The sequence below is a fragment of the Sciurus carolinensis genome (genome assembly GCF_902686445.1).
Source record: "Sciurus carolinensis chromosome 19 unlocalized genomic scaffold, mSciCar1.2 SUPER_34, whole genome shotgun sequence".
Classification (NCBI taxonomy): domain Eukaryota; kingdom Metazoa; phylum Chordata; class Mammalia; order Rodentia; family Sciuridae; genus Sciurus; species Sciurus carolinensis.
This window is the reverse complement of record NW_025920112.1, coordinates 2,129,231-2,147,073: the sequence shown is the minus strand read 5'-3', so window position 1 is coordinate 2,147,073 and position 17,843 is coordinate 2,129,231. Positions and strand designations below refer to the sequence as shown.

The following is a 17,843-nucleotide window of genomic DNA, read 5'->3' as shown; positions in this document are numbered from 1 at the left end:
CCCAGGGGAAATGTCTGCAGTCCCACAAAGGAAATGAATTCATGTGCAGGTATGTTGAAAGAAAAAGAAATAACCTCACAAATGAATTAAACATGAGAAAATGACTGAAATCCTTTTCAATGAATATAGAACAGCACAGAAAACTGCTCATGCAGATGGTATTCAATGAAAAGCAACATGTAGCCACATGGAAGTAAAGAGAATAGAAGTGTGTAGGGGATGAACATACATGGATGAACAGGCAGAGCTCATGCATATATGACAGTGGAATTTACTAGGAACTTGAAATAATCCACACACTATAACCTTATACCAATTTTCCAATGTGTACAAAACTTAGGAAGTGTGCACATTTGGGAACCAAATTGAAAAAAAAAAAATAATTGTCAGGAACATAAACTTTAAACTGGGAACCAGTCACATTCCTGAAGCAGAAAGAGGGGAGGGACCTGGGAGAACCACAGCCTCAGACAGCAAAACTACTCTAACTACGGGAGGCCGAGGAACCACCACATGAGTCACAGCACCAACAGTGACAGAGTACTAATGCAGCACTAAGTTAGTGAAAACTCAGTAAGACACAAGCAAAGAACATTCTGCCTCCTCACAGATGGTGAAAGACAAGGAATGAGAGAAAGAAGTGGCACCGCGCTCACCTGCAGGCACAGGTAGGGCAGAGCAGGGAGAGAGGGAGGCCTGCCCAGGGCCCATTCCCCTCTATTTGGACGGGAGGTGCACAGGTGTTTAGATTCTCACCAAACTGACCACCGAAATTATTTCAGGAACTCCCTCCTCTTCACATCTCACTACTCTGTCCACGTAAACGTCAACCAAGAACACAAAAATCTTACATTCAGTCAAGGAATGAAATACTTACGTGCTTGGGGACAAACTGTAACTGAATGGCAGCAGATCTGATGGAGGACACAGGACCCAGCTCAGAGAAGCAGCCTGTCACCACTGTTCACCAGGAACCCCCGCTTGGTGGCGGAGCACACTCCCAAACTGGGGACCACTCTTAGTGCACACAGCCCGGGTGGTTCCTGCTAGGCAAGGAGGGGACCTCAGCAGCTGGGCGTTGGTTCTGGAAGGTCACTTGCTCTCCTCTCCCCAGAGTGGAGGGTGTCCTCCTGCAGGACCTCAGTTCTCACTAGCACCCAGCACCCGCCAGCAGGCACAGGAAGGTCCTCGCCTGTGAGGCCACGCTGTGCAGCCGAGGATGGGGACCCGCGACCAGCCCACCCCGCGGGACCAGGGGACAGGCCCCAGGGCCACCCTCCAGCGGGGACTCCGCCGCCCTAGTCAGTCGACCCTGGGGACCCCGCCCAGCCCACCCCCAGGACCAGGGGACAGGCCCCAGGTCCACCCTCCAGCGGGGACTCCGCCGCCCTAGGCAGCCGCCCTCGGCGACCCCGTCCAGCCCACCACCGGGACCAGGGGACAGGCCCCAGGGCCACCGCAGCCGGATTCGGCCACGCTCCGCAGCTCACACGCCGGGTCCCCACGGCACGTGCTGACCGGGTCCCCCCAGCCCCGGCCGCACACGCACCTTACTTCCTCCGGGGTGACCCGCCGTCCTCCCGAGGGACCTCCGGGGCTCGCGGGGCGCACAGGCTGCGCAGAGTCAGCGGTGACGCCCGAGCACAGGACGCCCGGCCCGGAAGAAGGAGCTGAGCGCTGAGCAAGGAAACCGCGCTATCCATGAGCCATGGGTAAGAGGGGTGAGGGCCAGCAGTCAGAAGTATAGGGTGGGTTAGAATGATTGAGGAGTTATAAGGTTATGTTGAGAAATGTGAGCAGAGGGGGTCTGGGTGCAGGGTTACTAGTGTTTGTGATGGTTTGAGCTACATTAAATATTGGCTTATCAACTGGTTGGACATAGGCCTTAATAATTTTGATTTTCCTGCTGGATCTCTACCCCACCCATGTATATGAAACTCATCCTTGATGGTACAGTCCCAAAGTGGGTTTTGAGGGTCAGGGAAGGTGTGTTGTATGGGGTTACATTGATTACTTTTACAGGAGGGGGATGGAGTTTGAGAAATTAGCTTCCTGGGGTAGCTGTGTAAACATGATGGCAAGACCAATAGGGATAAGAAGCCTCATCAGGACCAACTTTGTAAGCTGGTGTTTGTGTTTGGAGCATGTGTACTTGTGGTGGGAAGCGTATTGTCATTCCCAACCAAGGGAGGACCGTCCTGTGATGAAATCTTGTGCTATGGTGACTGTGCAGGCATCAGATTGGGGAATGATAGGGTGCTGAGTGTGCTATCCCAGCAGGTCGTGTTCAGAAGAGTTGGTGTGCCCCAGGTTTTGTGAACCTGGAATTGCCAAGAGTCTAACATTTGGAGTGCATAGAAGAGAAAGGGAGAATAGAAATAAGGAAGAGAAATACGAGATTTCTTCTGGAAAGAAGTCAGAGATGGTGCCTTGTAGGTGGAAGGATGAAATCTATGCCTGAAATTGGGGTGGGACTGCAGAGGAGGGGATCATCCACGTATTGGAGGAGAAGAGGATGTGACAGAGAAAGATGAGAGATCCTTAGCGAATGCTTAGAAAAGAAAAGGGGACTGTCTTGAAATCCCTGGGGGACAGCTGTCCAAGTGAGTTGTTGGGAATGATAAATCCAGGCCAGTCCATGTAAAGGCAAAGATATCTTGTGAGTCGGGATGGGCAGAGAAAATAGCATCTTTAAGATCTAAGACCATGGGCTGGGGAGATAGCTCAGTCAGTAGAGTGCTTGCCTTGTAAGCACAAGGTCCTGGGTTCGATCCCCAGCACCTCCCCCCAAAAAATATAAGATCTAAGACCATAAAGTAAGAGGTGTCATTATGGATGAGGGACAATAGAGTGTATGGGTTGGGAACTACTGGATTAATTGGAAGGACTGCTGTGTTGGTGATGCGGAGGTCTTATACTAAATGATTAGATCCATTGGGTTTTTTAACATGTAGGAGGGTGTTAAAAGGAGCGTATGTGGGATGAAGGAGTCCTTTTTTAAGAAGATCTATTATGATGGGTTTTTGCCTTCTAGATGAGTCAGGGAGATAGGGTATTGAGGCTGACGTGGGAAGAAGGAGGGGTCCTTCAGGGATGTGGAGATGGGCATATGGTGAGATTTGAAAGCTCGATGGTCAGATCTCAAACACGAGGATGGACCAAGTGTGGAGGCAGAGGGAGTGAAGGAGGCAGTTTACTCGGGCCAAAGAAACAAGGAGGTGGTGTGTGTGCAGGGGAAAACAGGGGATTCAGAAGAAGACGAGGGAGAGACATTTGTAGCTGCCGGGTGGGTTGTTCCATATTGGGACTTATGGAGGGGAAATAAAGGGTGAGGGCAGGTTGAAATTTTGACAGGAGGTCTTTTCCCATTAAGGGAGTGGGGAGATGAAGTGTAATTTAAAAGAAGGAGTAAAGGAGTTCCCACAATGCTGCATAATAGGGGTTTCTTATGTGTAGGTTTTGGGAAGACCAACTATAGAGTTTTTGAAAGGCTGAGTTGGTCCCCAAATATCAGACAAAGCTGAAAATGTTGCTCATATATTGATGAGGAAGAGATTGACTTACATTCAACAGTGGCAGTTACCCTGTGCTCCTGATGGGTGATAGTCATTGGGACAGAGAGTGCCGGTCACCATCAATCCTTGGAGGCCAGCCTTATGAGGTTAGTTAGGGAGGATGAAGAGGGAAGGTTTTCCCCCTCACCTCGGATGGCGGGATGATCAGCTCCCCAGTGTCTGTCCCTTTTGCATTTAGGGCACAGACCGGGTGCAATCTGGCATTAAGGTACACATGGGACCAGGGTCCTTCCTGTTTACAATTGAAACAAGCTCCAGGAGGGGTGCCTTGTAGTGCCCTTGGTTAGAAACTGTACCCTTGGGATTGCCATGCAGGGTCTCTGCCAAAAGTTGAAATTTGGCTTTATTTTTTTCTCTTTATCTATTTTTTGTTGTTCTTCTCTGTAAGTAAAAACCTTAAAGGCAGGTTTAAAATGGTTGATGGAGGCATTTGGGGGTCTTCCTCTAACTTATTAATTTTTTTCTGGGTATCTGGGCAGATTAGGGAGTAAAATGAGTCATTATAATGATAGTGCTCTCTGGAGATTGTGGGACCATTTTCGTATAGTGTGGAGAGCCTTTCTAAGACGGGAGAGAAATTGGGCTGGATTTTCATTAGGTTCTGTGTGTCTCATCTGCATGTGCTTGAACAGTGGCCCAAATCCTCTCTCTCTTCTCCATAGGAGGGTATAGAGAGAATGATGTAGCTGTCATGACATGTCAGATAATAGGACTGGGTAAGGTATTAGAATCCTTTAGTATAGGAATCAAGATCAGTAGAATAGAAACCTAAATGTTTCTCAGTCTGGGAGAGATCAGTGATCAAGAAAGGAACAGGAACTTGCACAATTCCTTTGCCTCCATCCAACTGTGCAATGGTGGGAGGGGATCTGTTGAAGAAACCCAGAGGGGCCCACGAGAGTGGGTATGAGGAGGAGAGAAAGAAGAAGAAGGAGAGGTGGGAGTGGGGTGTGGTGTTGGGGTCAAGAGAAGGAGAAGTTGTGTGAAGAAGGGCCGAGATGGGGAAGACAGGTCTCTATTTAGTGAAGGTGTGTCCGAGTAGATGAGGTGTGACTGGGTGAACAGATGAAGAAGCATAGGGTGGAGGTTGAGGAAGTGAAGAGTGATCTTGTGGGTCAAAAGACGGAAAATTGATAGGATTGGGAGGTAAAAGGGTTAAGAGAGAGCAGAGAAGAGGACCTGTGCAGGGGAGCAGGATTGACACAATGAGGCGGGAGATCAAAGAAAAGAGAAGACTCGAACATCGGGAATGTGTGCCCCCTTCCCACTGCAGGGACAGAAGTTGTATCAGTCCTGTATAATGGGATTGAAAGCCTATTCTCCAGCCAAGAAGTCATTATCTAATTTATAAGGGGCCCAGGCTGTGTTACAATACAAAATGAGCTTTTGAGGTTTGAGATCTGGCTTAAGGTGTGATCTGACATGTCATTTATTTGTGAGTTTAGGCTATTAAAAACTACAGAAACTTTAGGAGAGTGGCTAGAAAAACAACATTTAATTTTCTTTTTTCTTTAAATTTATTTTTATTGTAAACAAATGGGATACATGTTGTTTCTCTTTGTACATGGAGTAACAGCATACCATTTGCGTAATCATACATTTACATAGGGTAATGATGTTTGATTCATTCTGTTATTTTTTCCTCCCCCCACCCTTCCCACCCCTCTTTTCCCTCTATACAGTCCCTCCTTCCTCCATTCCTGCCCCCTTCCAACCCCCCATTATGTGTCATCATTCACTTATCAGTGAGATCATTCGTCCTTTGGTTTTTTGAGTTTGGCTTATCTCACTTAGCATGATATTCTCCAATTTCATCCATTTGCCTGCAAATGCCATAATTTTATTATTCATTTGCCTGCAACAGCCATAATTTATCATTTTCATTGCGGAGTAATATTCCATTGTATATATATGCCACAGTTTCTTTATCCATTCATCAACTGAAGGACATCTAGGTTGGTTCCACAGTCTGGCTATTGTGAATTGAGCAGCTATGAACATTGATGTGGCTGTATCTCTGTAGTGTGCTAATTTTAAGTCCTTTGGGTATAGGCCAAGGAGTGGGATAGCTGGGTCAAATGGTGGGTCCATTCCAAGTTTTCTGAGGAATCTCCACACTGCATTCCAGAGTGGCTGCACTAATTTGCAGCCCCACCAGCAATGTATGAGTGTACCTTTTCCCCCACATCCTCTCCAACACCTATTGTTGCTTGTATTCTTGATAATCGCCATTCTAATTGGGGTGAGATGGAATCTCAGTGTAGTTTTGATTTGTATTTCTCTTATTATTAAAGATGTTGAACATTTTTTCATATGTTTGTTGATTGCTTGTAGATCTTCTTCTGTGAGGTGTCTGTTCATATCCTTAGCCCATTTGTTGATTGGGTTATTTGTATTCTTGGTGTAGAATTTCTTGAGTTCTTTATAGATTCTGGAAATTAGTGCTCTATCTGAAGTATGAGTGGCAAAGATTTTCTCCCTCTCTGTAGGCTCTCTCTTCACATTACTGATAGTTTCCTTTGCTGAGAGAAAGCTGTTTAGTTTGAATCTATCCCAGTTGTTGATTCTTGCTTTTATTTCTTGTGCTATGGGAGTCCTGTTAAGGAAGTCTGATCCTAAGCCAACAAGTTGAAAATTTGGACCTACTTTTTCTTCTATAAGATGCAGGGTCTCTGGTCTGATTTCAAGGTCCTTGATCCATTGTGAGTTGATTTTTGTGCAGGGTGAGAGATAGGGGTTTAGTTTCCTTCTGTTGCATATGGACTTCCAGTTTTCCCAGCAAGATTTGATGAGCTTCTGATTGGCAAATGCACAGAGGTACCAGGAGAGTGTGAGCTCTGGATGCACCCTCTGCCCCATTCCTTGACCAGTACATCTCTTCCATTTGGCTGTTTTTGACTTGTGTCCTTTCTAATAAACCAGTAAATGTAAATAAAATGATTTCTTGGGTTCTTTGAGCTATTCTAGTAGATTGTGGAATTTGAGGAGGGGATTGTAGGAACTCTCACTTTGGGACCAGTTACTCAGAAGTTCAGATGGCTACATAAGACACATGAGGAGTGAGAGCAGTTATAGACTGAGCTCAAGTTAAAACTCGTGGAATCTGTCACCACCTCCTGGTACTAGTGTCATAATTAAGCTGGATTGCAGGACGGTCAACTGGAGAATTGCCCAGTGTGGGAAAAAAACAGATTGGGTATCATAAGTATTGTGAGTAGAGAGAGAGTTTTCTTTTAGTGTCATTAGTACTATTATTCCATATAGCCAATGTCACCTAAAAGCTGATCTGATTAAAAATACAAACAAATCTACCTACTTCAAAGGTCTTTTGGTGTTATTTATAAATAAGAGTTATATACAAGCAATAAGAGAACAGGGAAAACCTAGTGATACCAGACAACACCCACCTTCCCCAAGTGCTTCCATTAAGACATACACCCAGAACATATTCCATGAAATGATAGCCCCCAAAGATGTCCTCTACAGAGAAAAGTTCCCACAGCCAATTGTGTTAGGAATTATTAGAACTATACACCAATTAAAGAGAAAATCACTTCTAAAAAAGTTCCTTCAATAAAGAAAAGAGCTTAATTTTGCTTAAATTAAGCATTCCAAAGCTTATTTGAGCATGGAACCCCTTTATGAATTTGTTAATTTGTTACACCATTAATATTCCTGAAAACTAGAGTTCTAAGGAACATACTTTGGGAAATTCTGCTATGGATCATCCTTAGGGAACAGATTCTGGATTAAGCAAAAGTAGGACTTGCTCAACTCTGAAGTACAATTTCAACTGATAGCACATTACACTACACAGTTTCTTTCTTAAACATGAACTATTTCAAATATTCTTCACATAATTTGAATACCTTACAAAACCTGCACTTGAAATAAATAAATTTAATTAATTATCATTTCTTTTCTTTTCTTTTCTTTTTTTTGTAAAAAAATGAGTTTGGTAGGGTACCCTCCTTTTCTATTTCCTGGAATACTTTGAGAAGTATTGGAATGAGTTCTTCTTTGAAGGTCTTGTAGAACTCGGCTGAGAATCTGTCTGGTCCTGGGCTTTTCTTGGATGGTAGGTTTTTAATGGATTCTTCTATTTCATTGCTTGATATTGATCTGTTTAAATTGTGTATGTCCTCCTGGTTCAGTTTGGGAGGAGCATATGTCTCTAGAAATTTGTCAATGTCTTCGGTAGTTTCTATTTTGTTGGAATACAGATTTTCAAAGTAGCTTCTCATTATGTAATGTATCTCAGTGGTGTCTGTCGTGATATTTCCTTTTTCATCATGAATTTTAGTAATTTGAGTTTTCTCTCTCCTTCTCTTTGTTAGTGTGGCTAAGGGTTTGTCTATTTTGTTTACTTTTTCAGAGAACCAACTTTTTGTTTTGTCAATTTTTTGAGTTGTTTCTTTTGTTTCAGTTTCATTGATTTCAGCTCTGATTTTAATGATTTCCTGTCTTCTACTACTTTTGGTGTTGTTCTGTTCTTCTTTTTCTAGGGCTTTGAGCTGTAATGTTAGGTCATTTAGTTGTTGACTTTTCATTCTTTTCTGGAATATGCTCCATGCAATAAATTTTCCTCTTAGTACCGCTTTCACAGTGTCCCAGAGATTGTGATATGTTGTATCGTCGTTCTCATTGACCTCTAAGAATTTTTTTATCTCCTCCCTGATGTTTTCTGTTATCCATGTTTCATTCAATAGCATATTATTTAGTCTCCAGGTGTTGGAGTAATTTCTGTTTTTTATTTTGTCATTGATTTCTACTTCTCAGTCCATTATGATCTGATAGAACACAAGGCAGTATCTCTATTTTTTTTGCATTTCCTAAGGGCTGCTTTGTGGAATAACATATGGTCTATTTTCGAGAAGATTCCATGTGCTACTGAGAAGAAAGTGAATCTGCTGGTTGATGGATGGAATATTCTATATATGTCTATTAAGTCTAGGTTATTGATTGTGTTATTGAGTTCTGTGGTTTCTTTGTTTGGTTTTTGTTTGGAAGATCTATCTAGTGGTGACAGCGGTGTGTTAAAATCACCCAGAATTATTGTGTTGTGGTCTATGTGATTCCTGAAATTGAGAAGGATTTGCTTGACGTACAGGGATGCACCATTGTTTGGGGCATAAATCTTTACTATCATTATGTCTTCCTGATTTATGGTTCCCTGAAGCAGTATGAAATGTCCTTCTTTATCCCTTCTGACTAACTTTGGCTTGAAGTCCACTTTATCTGATATAAGGATGGAAACCCCGCTTTTTTCCTGAGTCCATGTGCGTGGTAGGTTTTTTCCTATCCTTTCACCTATAGTCTGTGGATGTCTTTTTCTATGAGATGAGTCTCTTGCAGGCAGCATATTGTTGAGTGTCAGGGTGGGCTCTGAGGGCCCCAGAACCGCACCCTGGCCTGATTTCTAAGATGGCACCTGGCAGCTTGCCAGACATGTCTGCACTCTTAAACAAGTTTCAGGAAGTAACTGTGATTGGCTGCTGTGTGTGAGGCGATCTTTGTAACTGCCTAGTGACTGACCCTTGATAGGCTAATATCTCAGACTGACTCAGATTGGCTTATGCTTGCTATGTAACCCAGACACTTCCTCTAATAAAGTTCGTTGTTCGTTGTTCGTTCGTCTTTGGTCTTTGGTCTTTTTTGTTCCTGTGAAAAAGAAGCGTATGCATTGTCATTGTCCCTGCAGGCGGTGGGCGATGTTAAGTGGTGCTGAAATCCGGGAAATGAGTATATAAAGAAGAAACTAATTAGGTAAAATCAAGGTAAATTCTGGCCAGGTTAAGGTGTGCGGAATAAGCGACGGATTTAAAGTTCACGGATAGCGACGGAGAGTATATTTCGCGGATAGCGATAGAGAGTAAAGTTCGCGGATAGCGACGGAGAGTAAGTGTTTGTCTGTGCTTTCGCTTTTGCATTAATAGATACAGTAATTTACTTTCTAGATAGTTTGGTGGTAAAAGATGGGTATGGAAATGTCACGAGTGCATATGGAAGCTCCCTTAAAAGATTTGCTCCGAGCAAATGGAACTCCTCTTGAAACTAAAACAGCTCGGAACTTTTTACGCACAGTGGAAGATATTGCGCCATGGCTTTTATACGAGGGATTACTGAATATCCCTCAATGGGAGCATCTAGGGGAGGATTTGAGAGCAACAGAGAGAGTACAACCATTACCTCTGGGAACCATGGCCATATGGATGTTAGTTAGAGGGTGTTTAGATACTCCTAAGCCCAAATGCAGAGAGGCCATAAAACAAGGGGAAGAGGTTTTGGAGGAAATAAAAGAGGAAAGGTCTAAAGCATCAGAAAGGGCGTCAATAAGATCAGAGGCAGACAGGGAAAATGAAACCAGTTGTGAGGATAGCTCTGAAGAGGAAATGGAATTAGTGTGTAGGGCTAAAAATCTTGCTATTAAAGGCTCACCCAGATCACAGGTGACAGTCAAAAATAAAGCTCAAGGACTTACACCGTCTGCTCCCCCACCTGTATAATGGTGACTACGTGGGGAAACAAAAATGTTGTTGTAGCCGTTCTGAATCATTAGGATGGGACTTCCTACAACAAGGCACAATAGCCTTTCCAGTGTTTGAAGATCAAAATAATCAGAGATTCCATCAATCCTTAGATTTTAAATTAGTAAAACAATTAAAAGAGGCTGTCATGACCTATGGCCTCCAAGCAGCCTTTACTTTATCACTTGTAGAATCCATAGGGGGAATAAATCTTACTCCTGATGATTGGGGTAACGTGGCATGAGCCACATTGTCAGGTGGGCAATATCTGGTCTGGAAAAGGGCGTGGCAGGAGCATTCCAACGATACTGCACGCCGCAATGCTGCAGCAGGAAATCCTCAGTGGAATTTAGAGATGCTTATGGGAATGGGAGTATTCACAGGACAACAGGCTCAAATTGGCTATAATCCTGCAGTGTACATGGAGGTTTCTGCAGCTGCTGTAAAAGCATGGAAAAGTATACAAGGGAGTGGGGACTTGCAAGGTCAACTGTCAAAAGTTATTCAGGGATCAAACGAGCCATACGCTGATTTTGTGGCACGGCTAATGCAGACAGCAGGTCGTATTTTTGGGGATGTGGATCAAGCTATGCCCTTGGTAAAACAGTTAGCTTATGAACAGGCTAATAAATGGTGTAAGGATGCCATTCGTCCCTGGAAAAATAAGGACCTAAGTACATATATCAAAGTGTGTAGAGATATCAATGAGACTGTGATTCAAGGAGAAGTTATGGCAGCAGCCATTGCACAAGGATTACAAGGTCCTATAAAAAGAGGAGGGCCTCCAGGAATTTGTTTTTATTGTAAACAACCTGGACATTTCAAAAAGGACTGTCCACAATTAAGGGACCCTAATCGACCCCCTAGAAGACCTAAGCCTCAACTTTGTCCTAGATGTAGAAAAGGTAATCATTGGGCATCTGAATGTAGATCTATGATAGATATAGATGGAGTTCCTCTGCCCCCTCATGGACAGACAAAAAACGGGAGTTGGGGCCCATCTCCCCAGGGCCCCTCAAAAGTGTATGGGGTGGTTCAACAAGTACACAGGACTCACCAACCATTGACAAGCCAAGGAGAGTCACAACAGGGAGCACAAGATTGGACCTCTGTGCCACCACCAGAGCAATACTAACTCCAGAAATGGGAGTCCAACCTATCCCTACAGACCTAAAAGGTCCCTTACCTCCTGATACTGTTGGAATTTTATTAGGTAGGAGCTCTAGTGCACTCAGGGGACTCATAGTTATCCCTGGAGTTATTGATTCTGATTTTACAGGAGAAATTAAAGTTCTTGCTCATTCTCTTCAAGGAATTATGTCCATATCACCTGGGGACCGCATAGCTCAGCTCTTGATTATTCCCAACCTTCATAAAAATTTTCCATCGACCACAGCAACTAGGGGAACTGCAGGTTTGGGATCTTCTGGGGTTGATTTTGCTTATCTTACAATGGATCTAAAAAATAGACCTATGCTCAAACTAATGATTAAAAATAAAGAGTTTTCGGGACTCCTAGATACAGGAGCTGATACTAGCATTATTACCCTAAAAGATTGGCCAAAAGAATGGCCTCTACAAGTAGCAGAACAAACCTTAAGGGGATTGGGTGTAGCTACTAGCCCACAAAGGAGTAGTGCTGTATTAACTTGGAAAAATGAAGAGGGCCAACAGGGAACATTTCAACCTTATGTCTTAGACCACTTACCTGTTAATTTATGGGGCAGAGATATTCTCATACAAATGGATTTAGTACTCACTACAGAAGGCCATTATAGCCAAGAGGCTCAAAATCTAATGGTAAAACAAGGTCATAAATGGGACAAGGGGCTTGGCCGCTATGGCCAGGGAAATACCCAGCCAATTAGTGTTAAGGGCAATCAAGGTCTCCAAGGCTTGGGTTTTTCTTAGGGGCCACTGAAAAAAGTATATAAAAATAACTTGGAAATCTAATGCACCAGTGTGGGTCTCTCAGTGGCCCCTAACATTAGAAAAACTTAAGGCGGCCCAAGAACTGGTACTACAACAGTTAGATGCAAATCATATTAGACCTTCTACTTCTCCTTGGAATACCCCTATTTTTATCATTAAAAAGAAATCAGGAAAATGGAGGCTCCTTCATGACTTAAGAGCTATTAATGCTACTATGCAAGCCATGGGACCAACTCAGTTAGGACTTCCAGTCCTTACTGCTTTACCAAAAGATTGGCCTACAATAATTATAGACATAAGACTGTTTTTTCTCTATTCCATTACATCCTCGTGATTGTGAGAGGTTCGCTTTCACCCTCCCATCTCTAAATCACCAACAACCTGATCAACGATATGAATGGGTTGTATTGCCACAAGGTATGGCCAATAGCCCCACTATGTGTCAAATTTATGTTGATCAGGCGTTAAAGCCAATTCGACAAAAATACTCCAAGCTTATTATCTAACATTATATGGATGATATATTATTGTGCCATCCTAAAGAAGATATTTTAAAGAACATTTACACTGATTTGACAGAGCAACTCAAGTTATGGGAACTTATTATAGCCCCTGAAAAGGTACAATGGGGTACAACTCAAGAATTTTTGGGAGCCCAACTAAACAAATCAGTAGTGAGACCACTAAAGACTGTAATCAAGGTAGACCATTTAAAAACATTAAATGATTTTCAAAAACTGCTGGGGGATATAAATTGGATTCGTCCCTATCTGGGGCTTTCCACAGGGAAACTACTTCCTCTCTTTAACATCTTACGAGGAGACCCCCATCCAACATCTTCCAGAGAGCTCACTCCTGAGGCACGTCAGGTATTAAATATAGTACAAAAAAGATTAGACGAGGCCCAAGTAGATCGAATTGATCTCTCTAAGCCAATACAATTCATTGTTATTCCTAACAAAAAATTACTGGAGTCTTTTGGCAGGATGGACCATTGTTTTGGGTCCATCTGGCTTGTTCACCAAATAAAACCCTTTTGTCTTACCCTGAGGCAGTAGCTCAAATAATTTTAAAGGCACTCAAATCATCTATTACAGTATTTGGAATTCATCCAGCTACTATTATTGTTCCCTATGATAAGTCCTAACTCTCATGGTTATGTAAATCCATAGATTTCTGGACTATTGTTAAATGCTCCACTCAAGCTAATTTTGATACTCACTATCCTAAACATCCTTATATACAGTTTTGTCTCAACAATCCTGTAGTTTTCCCAAGACTCACCAAACAACAACCTCTCCCTAAGGCTCCTGTGATTTTCACTGATGGATCTAAAACAGGTACTGGAGCTATTTATTATCAGGGTAAAGTTCAGACGTTTCTTTTCCCTGGCTCTTCTGCTCAACAAGCAGAAATCTTAACTGTTCTTCAAGTCTTTAAAATGTTCCCTAATATTCCATTCAATATCTACTCGGACAGCTTGTATGTAGTTCAAGCCATCAATAAGTTAGAATGTACAGGACTTATTGCCTCAAACTCTGCCATTTCTCATCCATTACAAACTTTACAACAAATGATTTGGGATCATTATGACCCTTTCTTTATTGGACATATCAGAGCTCATACTAATTTGCCTGGACCTTTAACTCTAGGAAATAGTCTAGCAGACATAGCAACTAAAGATCTCCACATCTTTTCTGCATTAGAGGCAGCTCAAAAATATCATCAAATATTCCATGTCAATTCTACAACTTTAAAACTAAAGTGACCCATTACTAAAGAAGCTGCACGTGCTATTGTCAAATCTTGTGGCCATTGTACAGTCCTCCATCATCCACCTTCCATAGGAGTTAATCCTAAAGGACTGTTACCTAATCATCTATGGAAAATGGATGTTACTCACATTCCTGAATTTGGTAACCTTAAATATGTACATGTATCTGTAGACACATGTTCAGGAATCATCTTTGCATCGCTACACAGTGGAGAAAAAGTCAAAGATGTCATTTCCCACTGTCTCCAGGCTTTCGCAGCCTGGGGACTTCCTAAACAACTTAAAACTGACAATGGCCCTGCTTATACTTCAACCTCTTTTAATCAATTCTTAGCTAAGTGTGATATTACATTAACCACAGGTATACCTTATAACCCACAAGGACAAGGTATTGTTGAATATGCACATCTCACCCTCAAAAACACTCTTTATAAACAAAAAGGGGGAATAGGGGAGACCTTCAGGTCCCCCAAAGACAAACTCTCTTTCTCCCTTTATTTTAAATTTTTTAACTCTAGATAATAAAGTTCGCTGTACAGCTGAGAGACATGGTAATCACAAACCGTGTGATGAAGCGATGGTAAAATGGAAGGATGTTCTTACTGGACAATGGAAAGGCCCGGATCCGGTGCTTTACTGGAGCCGTGGCTCAGTTTGTGTGTTTCCACAGGACAAAACATCACCTATCTGGGTTCCTGAATGGCTGATTCGACCAGTGTCAATGCTGCCAACAAGTAACTCAGATCAACAAAATGAAGATGCTGAACATACTCCTGATGACCATGATGCTCGTAGCCTTTCCCCCCTTGAACTAACTTACAACCTCTTTTTAGTCTCTTAGGAGGAACAGTTCAACTATGTACCTTTCCACCTATCCCAGTTTGTGTGTTCCCTCCTTTTATGTTTTTGTTAACCAATTCTTCAAATTTTTCTTCTTCTGTTCTCAATTGCACCATTGAAGCTGGAATGCTTCAATGTTTTCACGGGCGGTCATAATGCGTGTTCTTACCTTCCTACCAGTCCCAGTCTCTGTTACAGATGCGGAATTGCCAGTGTTACTATCAAGAAACAGGAGAGATTTTGGCATCACAGCAGCCGGGTCACCACGGTGGCAGTTTCTGCAGCGGCAGCCGCGACCGCAGCAGCAGCATTGACGACGACCATACAGACAGCAACAACAGTCAATCACTTGGCCGAAAATACAGCTGCAGCCTTACAGACTCAAGAGACCCTAAACCAACATCTAAGAGCAGGCATACTCCTTGTAAATCAAAGAGTGGACTTACTACAAGAACAAGTGGACGTCTTACAAGAACTTTTGGGACTGGGATGTGTTTATCCTTTAAGAGCAGTGTGTGTCACCCCTATTGCTTATAATAACCTTAGCTCTGCGGCTATGTTATCTAAAAATCTCTCTGTCTACCTTACTGGCAATTGGTCATCTACGTATGATAATTTAACCAGTCAGCTACGAGCTGAAATACTCAGAGGCAATGCCACCAGGGTTCAAGTTACATCGGTATCCGAGATGTTCTCTTTGTTATCTAAAGCCCTGGGATTGACAAAACAGTGGGCTGGAACAGTAGCTGTTCTGATTATTATCTGCTTAGGGATAGCCTATGTGTATTATACTCAGCCAAATCAGAGCTCGCCAAGATGCCCGACGTCATCGACGGGCTATATACAGGTGTTGACAGGCATTGAGACAGGCACATCCCCCCAAGTATGGCTAAGCATGCTGGACCAGTAGTCAATGATGGGTAAGATCCGTGGAAATGCATACCAACCTAAGACAGGGTTCTGACACCTGGAGGTCAGAATTCCAATGACGGGTAAGGATGTAATTTGCCATGGACAACCTAAGACAGGCATGGTCCCAAGTCATCTTTTCTTTATTTAAAGAATAAGGGGGAGATGTCAGGGGCGGGCTCTGAGGGCCCCGGAGCTGCACCCTGGCCTGATTTCTAAGATGGCACCTGGCAGCTTGCCAGACATGTCTGCACTCTTAACAAGTTTCAGGAAGTAACTGTGATTGGCTGCTGTGTGTGAGGCGATCTTTGTAACTGCCTAGTGACTGACCCTTGATAGGCTAATATCTCAGACTGACTGATGTGACTGACCCTTGATAGGCTAATATCTCAGACTGACTCTGATTGGCTTATGCTTGCTATATAACCCAGACACTTCCTCTAATAAAGTTCGTTGTTCGTTGTTCATTGTTCGTTGGTCTTTGGTCTTTGGTCTTTTTTGTTCCTGTGAAAAAGAAGCGTACGTGTTGTCATTGTCCCCGCGGGTGGTGGGCAATGATAGTTGAGTCTTTCTTTTTAATCCAATCTTCCAGTCTATGTCTTTTGATTGATGAGTTTAGGCCATTAACATTCAGGGTTATTATTGAGATATGATTTGTATTCCCAGTCATTTGGCTTATTTTTGGTTTTTAAGTTGACTTGGTTTCTCCTTTGAGTGGTTTTTCTCTAGGTAGTTCCTCCCTTTGCTGACCTACATTGTTGTTTTTCATTTCCTCCTCATGGAATATTTTGTTGAGAACATTCTGTAGTGCAGGCTTTCTATTTGTAAATTCTTTTAACTTTTGTTTATCATGGAAGGATTTCATTTCATCTTGAAATCTGAAGGTAAGTTTTGCTGGGTATAGGATTCTTGGTTGGCTACCAAGTTCTTTCAGAGCTTGAAATATGTTGTTCCAGGCCCTTCCAGCTTTTAGAGTCTGGGTTGAGAAGTCAGCTGCTATCCGTATTGGTCTCCCCCTATATGCAATCTGATGCTTTTCTCTCGCGACCTTCAAAATCCTATCTTTATTTTGAATGTTAGGCATTTTCATTATAATGTGCCTTGGTGTGGACCTGTTGTGATTTTGTGAATTTGGTGTTCTGTAAGCCTCTTGTATTTGATTTTCCATTTCATTCTTCAGGTTTGGGAAATTTTCTGCTATTATTTCATTGAATAGGTTGTTCATTCCTTTGGTTTGTGTCTCTGTGCCTTCCTCAATCCCAATAATTCTTAAATTTGGTCTTTTCATGATGTCCCATAGTTCTTGGAGATTCTGTTCATGATTTCTTACCATCTTCTCTGTTTGGGCAACTTTATTTTCAAGATTAAATATTTTGTCTTCATTGTCTGAGGTTCTGTCTTCCAAGTGGTCTAGTCTTTTGGTGATGCTTTCCATTGAGTTTTTTATTTGGTTTATTGTTTCCCTCATTTCAAGGATTTCCATTTGGTTTTTTTTTTTTTTTTTTTTTTTTTGAGAATCTCTATCTCTTTGTTGAAATGATCTTTTCCTTCCTGCAGGTGCTCTTTCAGCTTATTGGTATTATCATTCATTGGCTGCATTTGCTCTCTTATCTCATCCTTTGCTTCAGGAATCATCTTAATCATGTATAATCTGAAATCCTTTTCCGACATTTCTTCTAACATACCGTCATTGGATTCTATTAATGTAGAATCTAGATTTGTTTGGATCATTTTCTTCCCTTGTTTTTTCATGTTGTTCATGTATCTTCCCCTCTAGCAGTGCAGATCTGGGGTATTGCAGATTTCCCCCTATAGGCTTATAGTGGCCCTATAGGTTTCCAAAACCCTTTCTTTAAGGGGAGATCAATATTAGCAGTGCCCAATTCAGACACTATGCAATCTTAGACCAAATACCCCTATGAGGACAATAACAAAATTGTCATAATAAACAGAATGAGTTCAAATATTATCTTCAGTAAAACAAACAGATTTGCAATAAGGTCTGCAGTTTCAAATGGAGGACAAAGAGGATGCACAGGGATGTAGAATGTGGCTTTTATGGGATAAGAAAGGAATATGCAGAAGTTCTAGATAATAGAAAGTGTGAGAGTATAATCAAAAGAAATTGGATGTTAGCTTGCAAAAAAGGGAGAAAGAGACTCTGAGGGAACAGGTAAATAAAAGGAAAAGAGAGCAAGAAAAGTAAAGAAATAAAAACTTAAAATTTTTCAATAAGGAGAAAAAAAAATCTACAGTATAACAGTCATATAATAATGAAACCTCCCA

General features: G+C 42.3%; 1 protein-coding gene across 1 annotated transcript in view; it reads right to left on the bottom strand.

Annotated features, from left to right (window-relative positions):
- Positions 1-1,389: 1,389 nt before the first annotated feature.
- LOC124973472 (zinc finger protein 124-like) overlaps positions 1,390-17,843 on the bottom strand; it is a 145,707-nt gene continuing 129,253 nt past the window's right edge. Inside the window, exons 8-9 of the mRNA XM_047537390.1 lie at positions 3,703-3,772; positions 1,390-1,695 (exon numbers count right to left, since the gene is read on the bottom strand). Coding sequence (XP_047393346.1) covers positions 1,390-1,695; positions 3,703-3,772 — 376 coding nt within the window. The remainder of the gene's footprint in view (positions 1,696-3,702; positions 3,773-17,843) is intronic.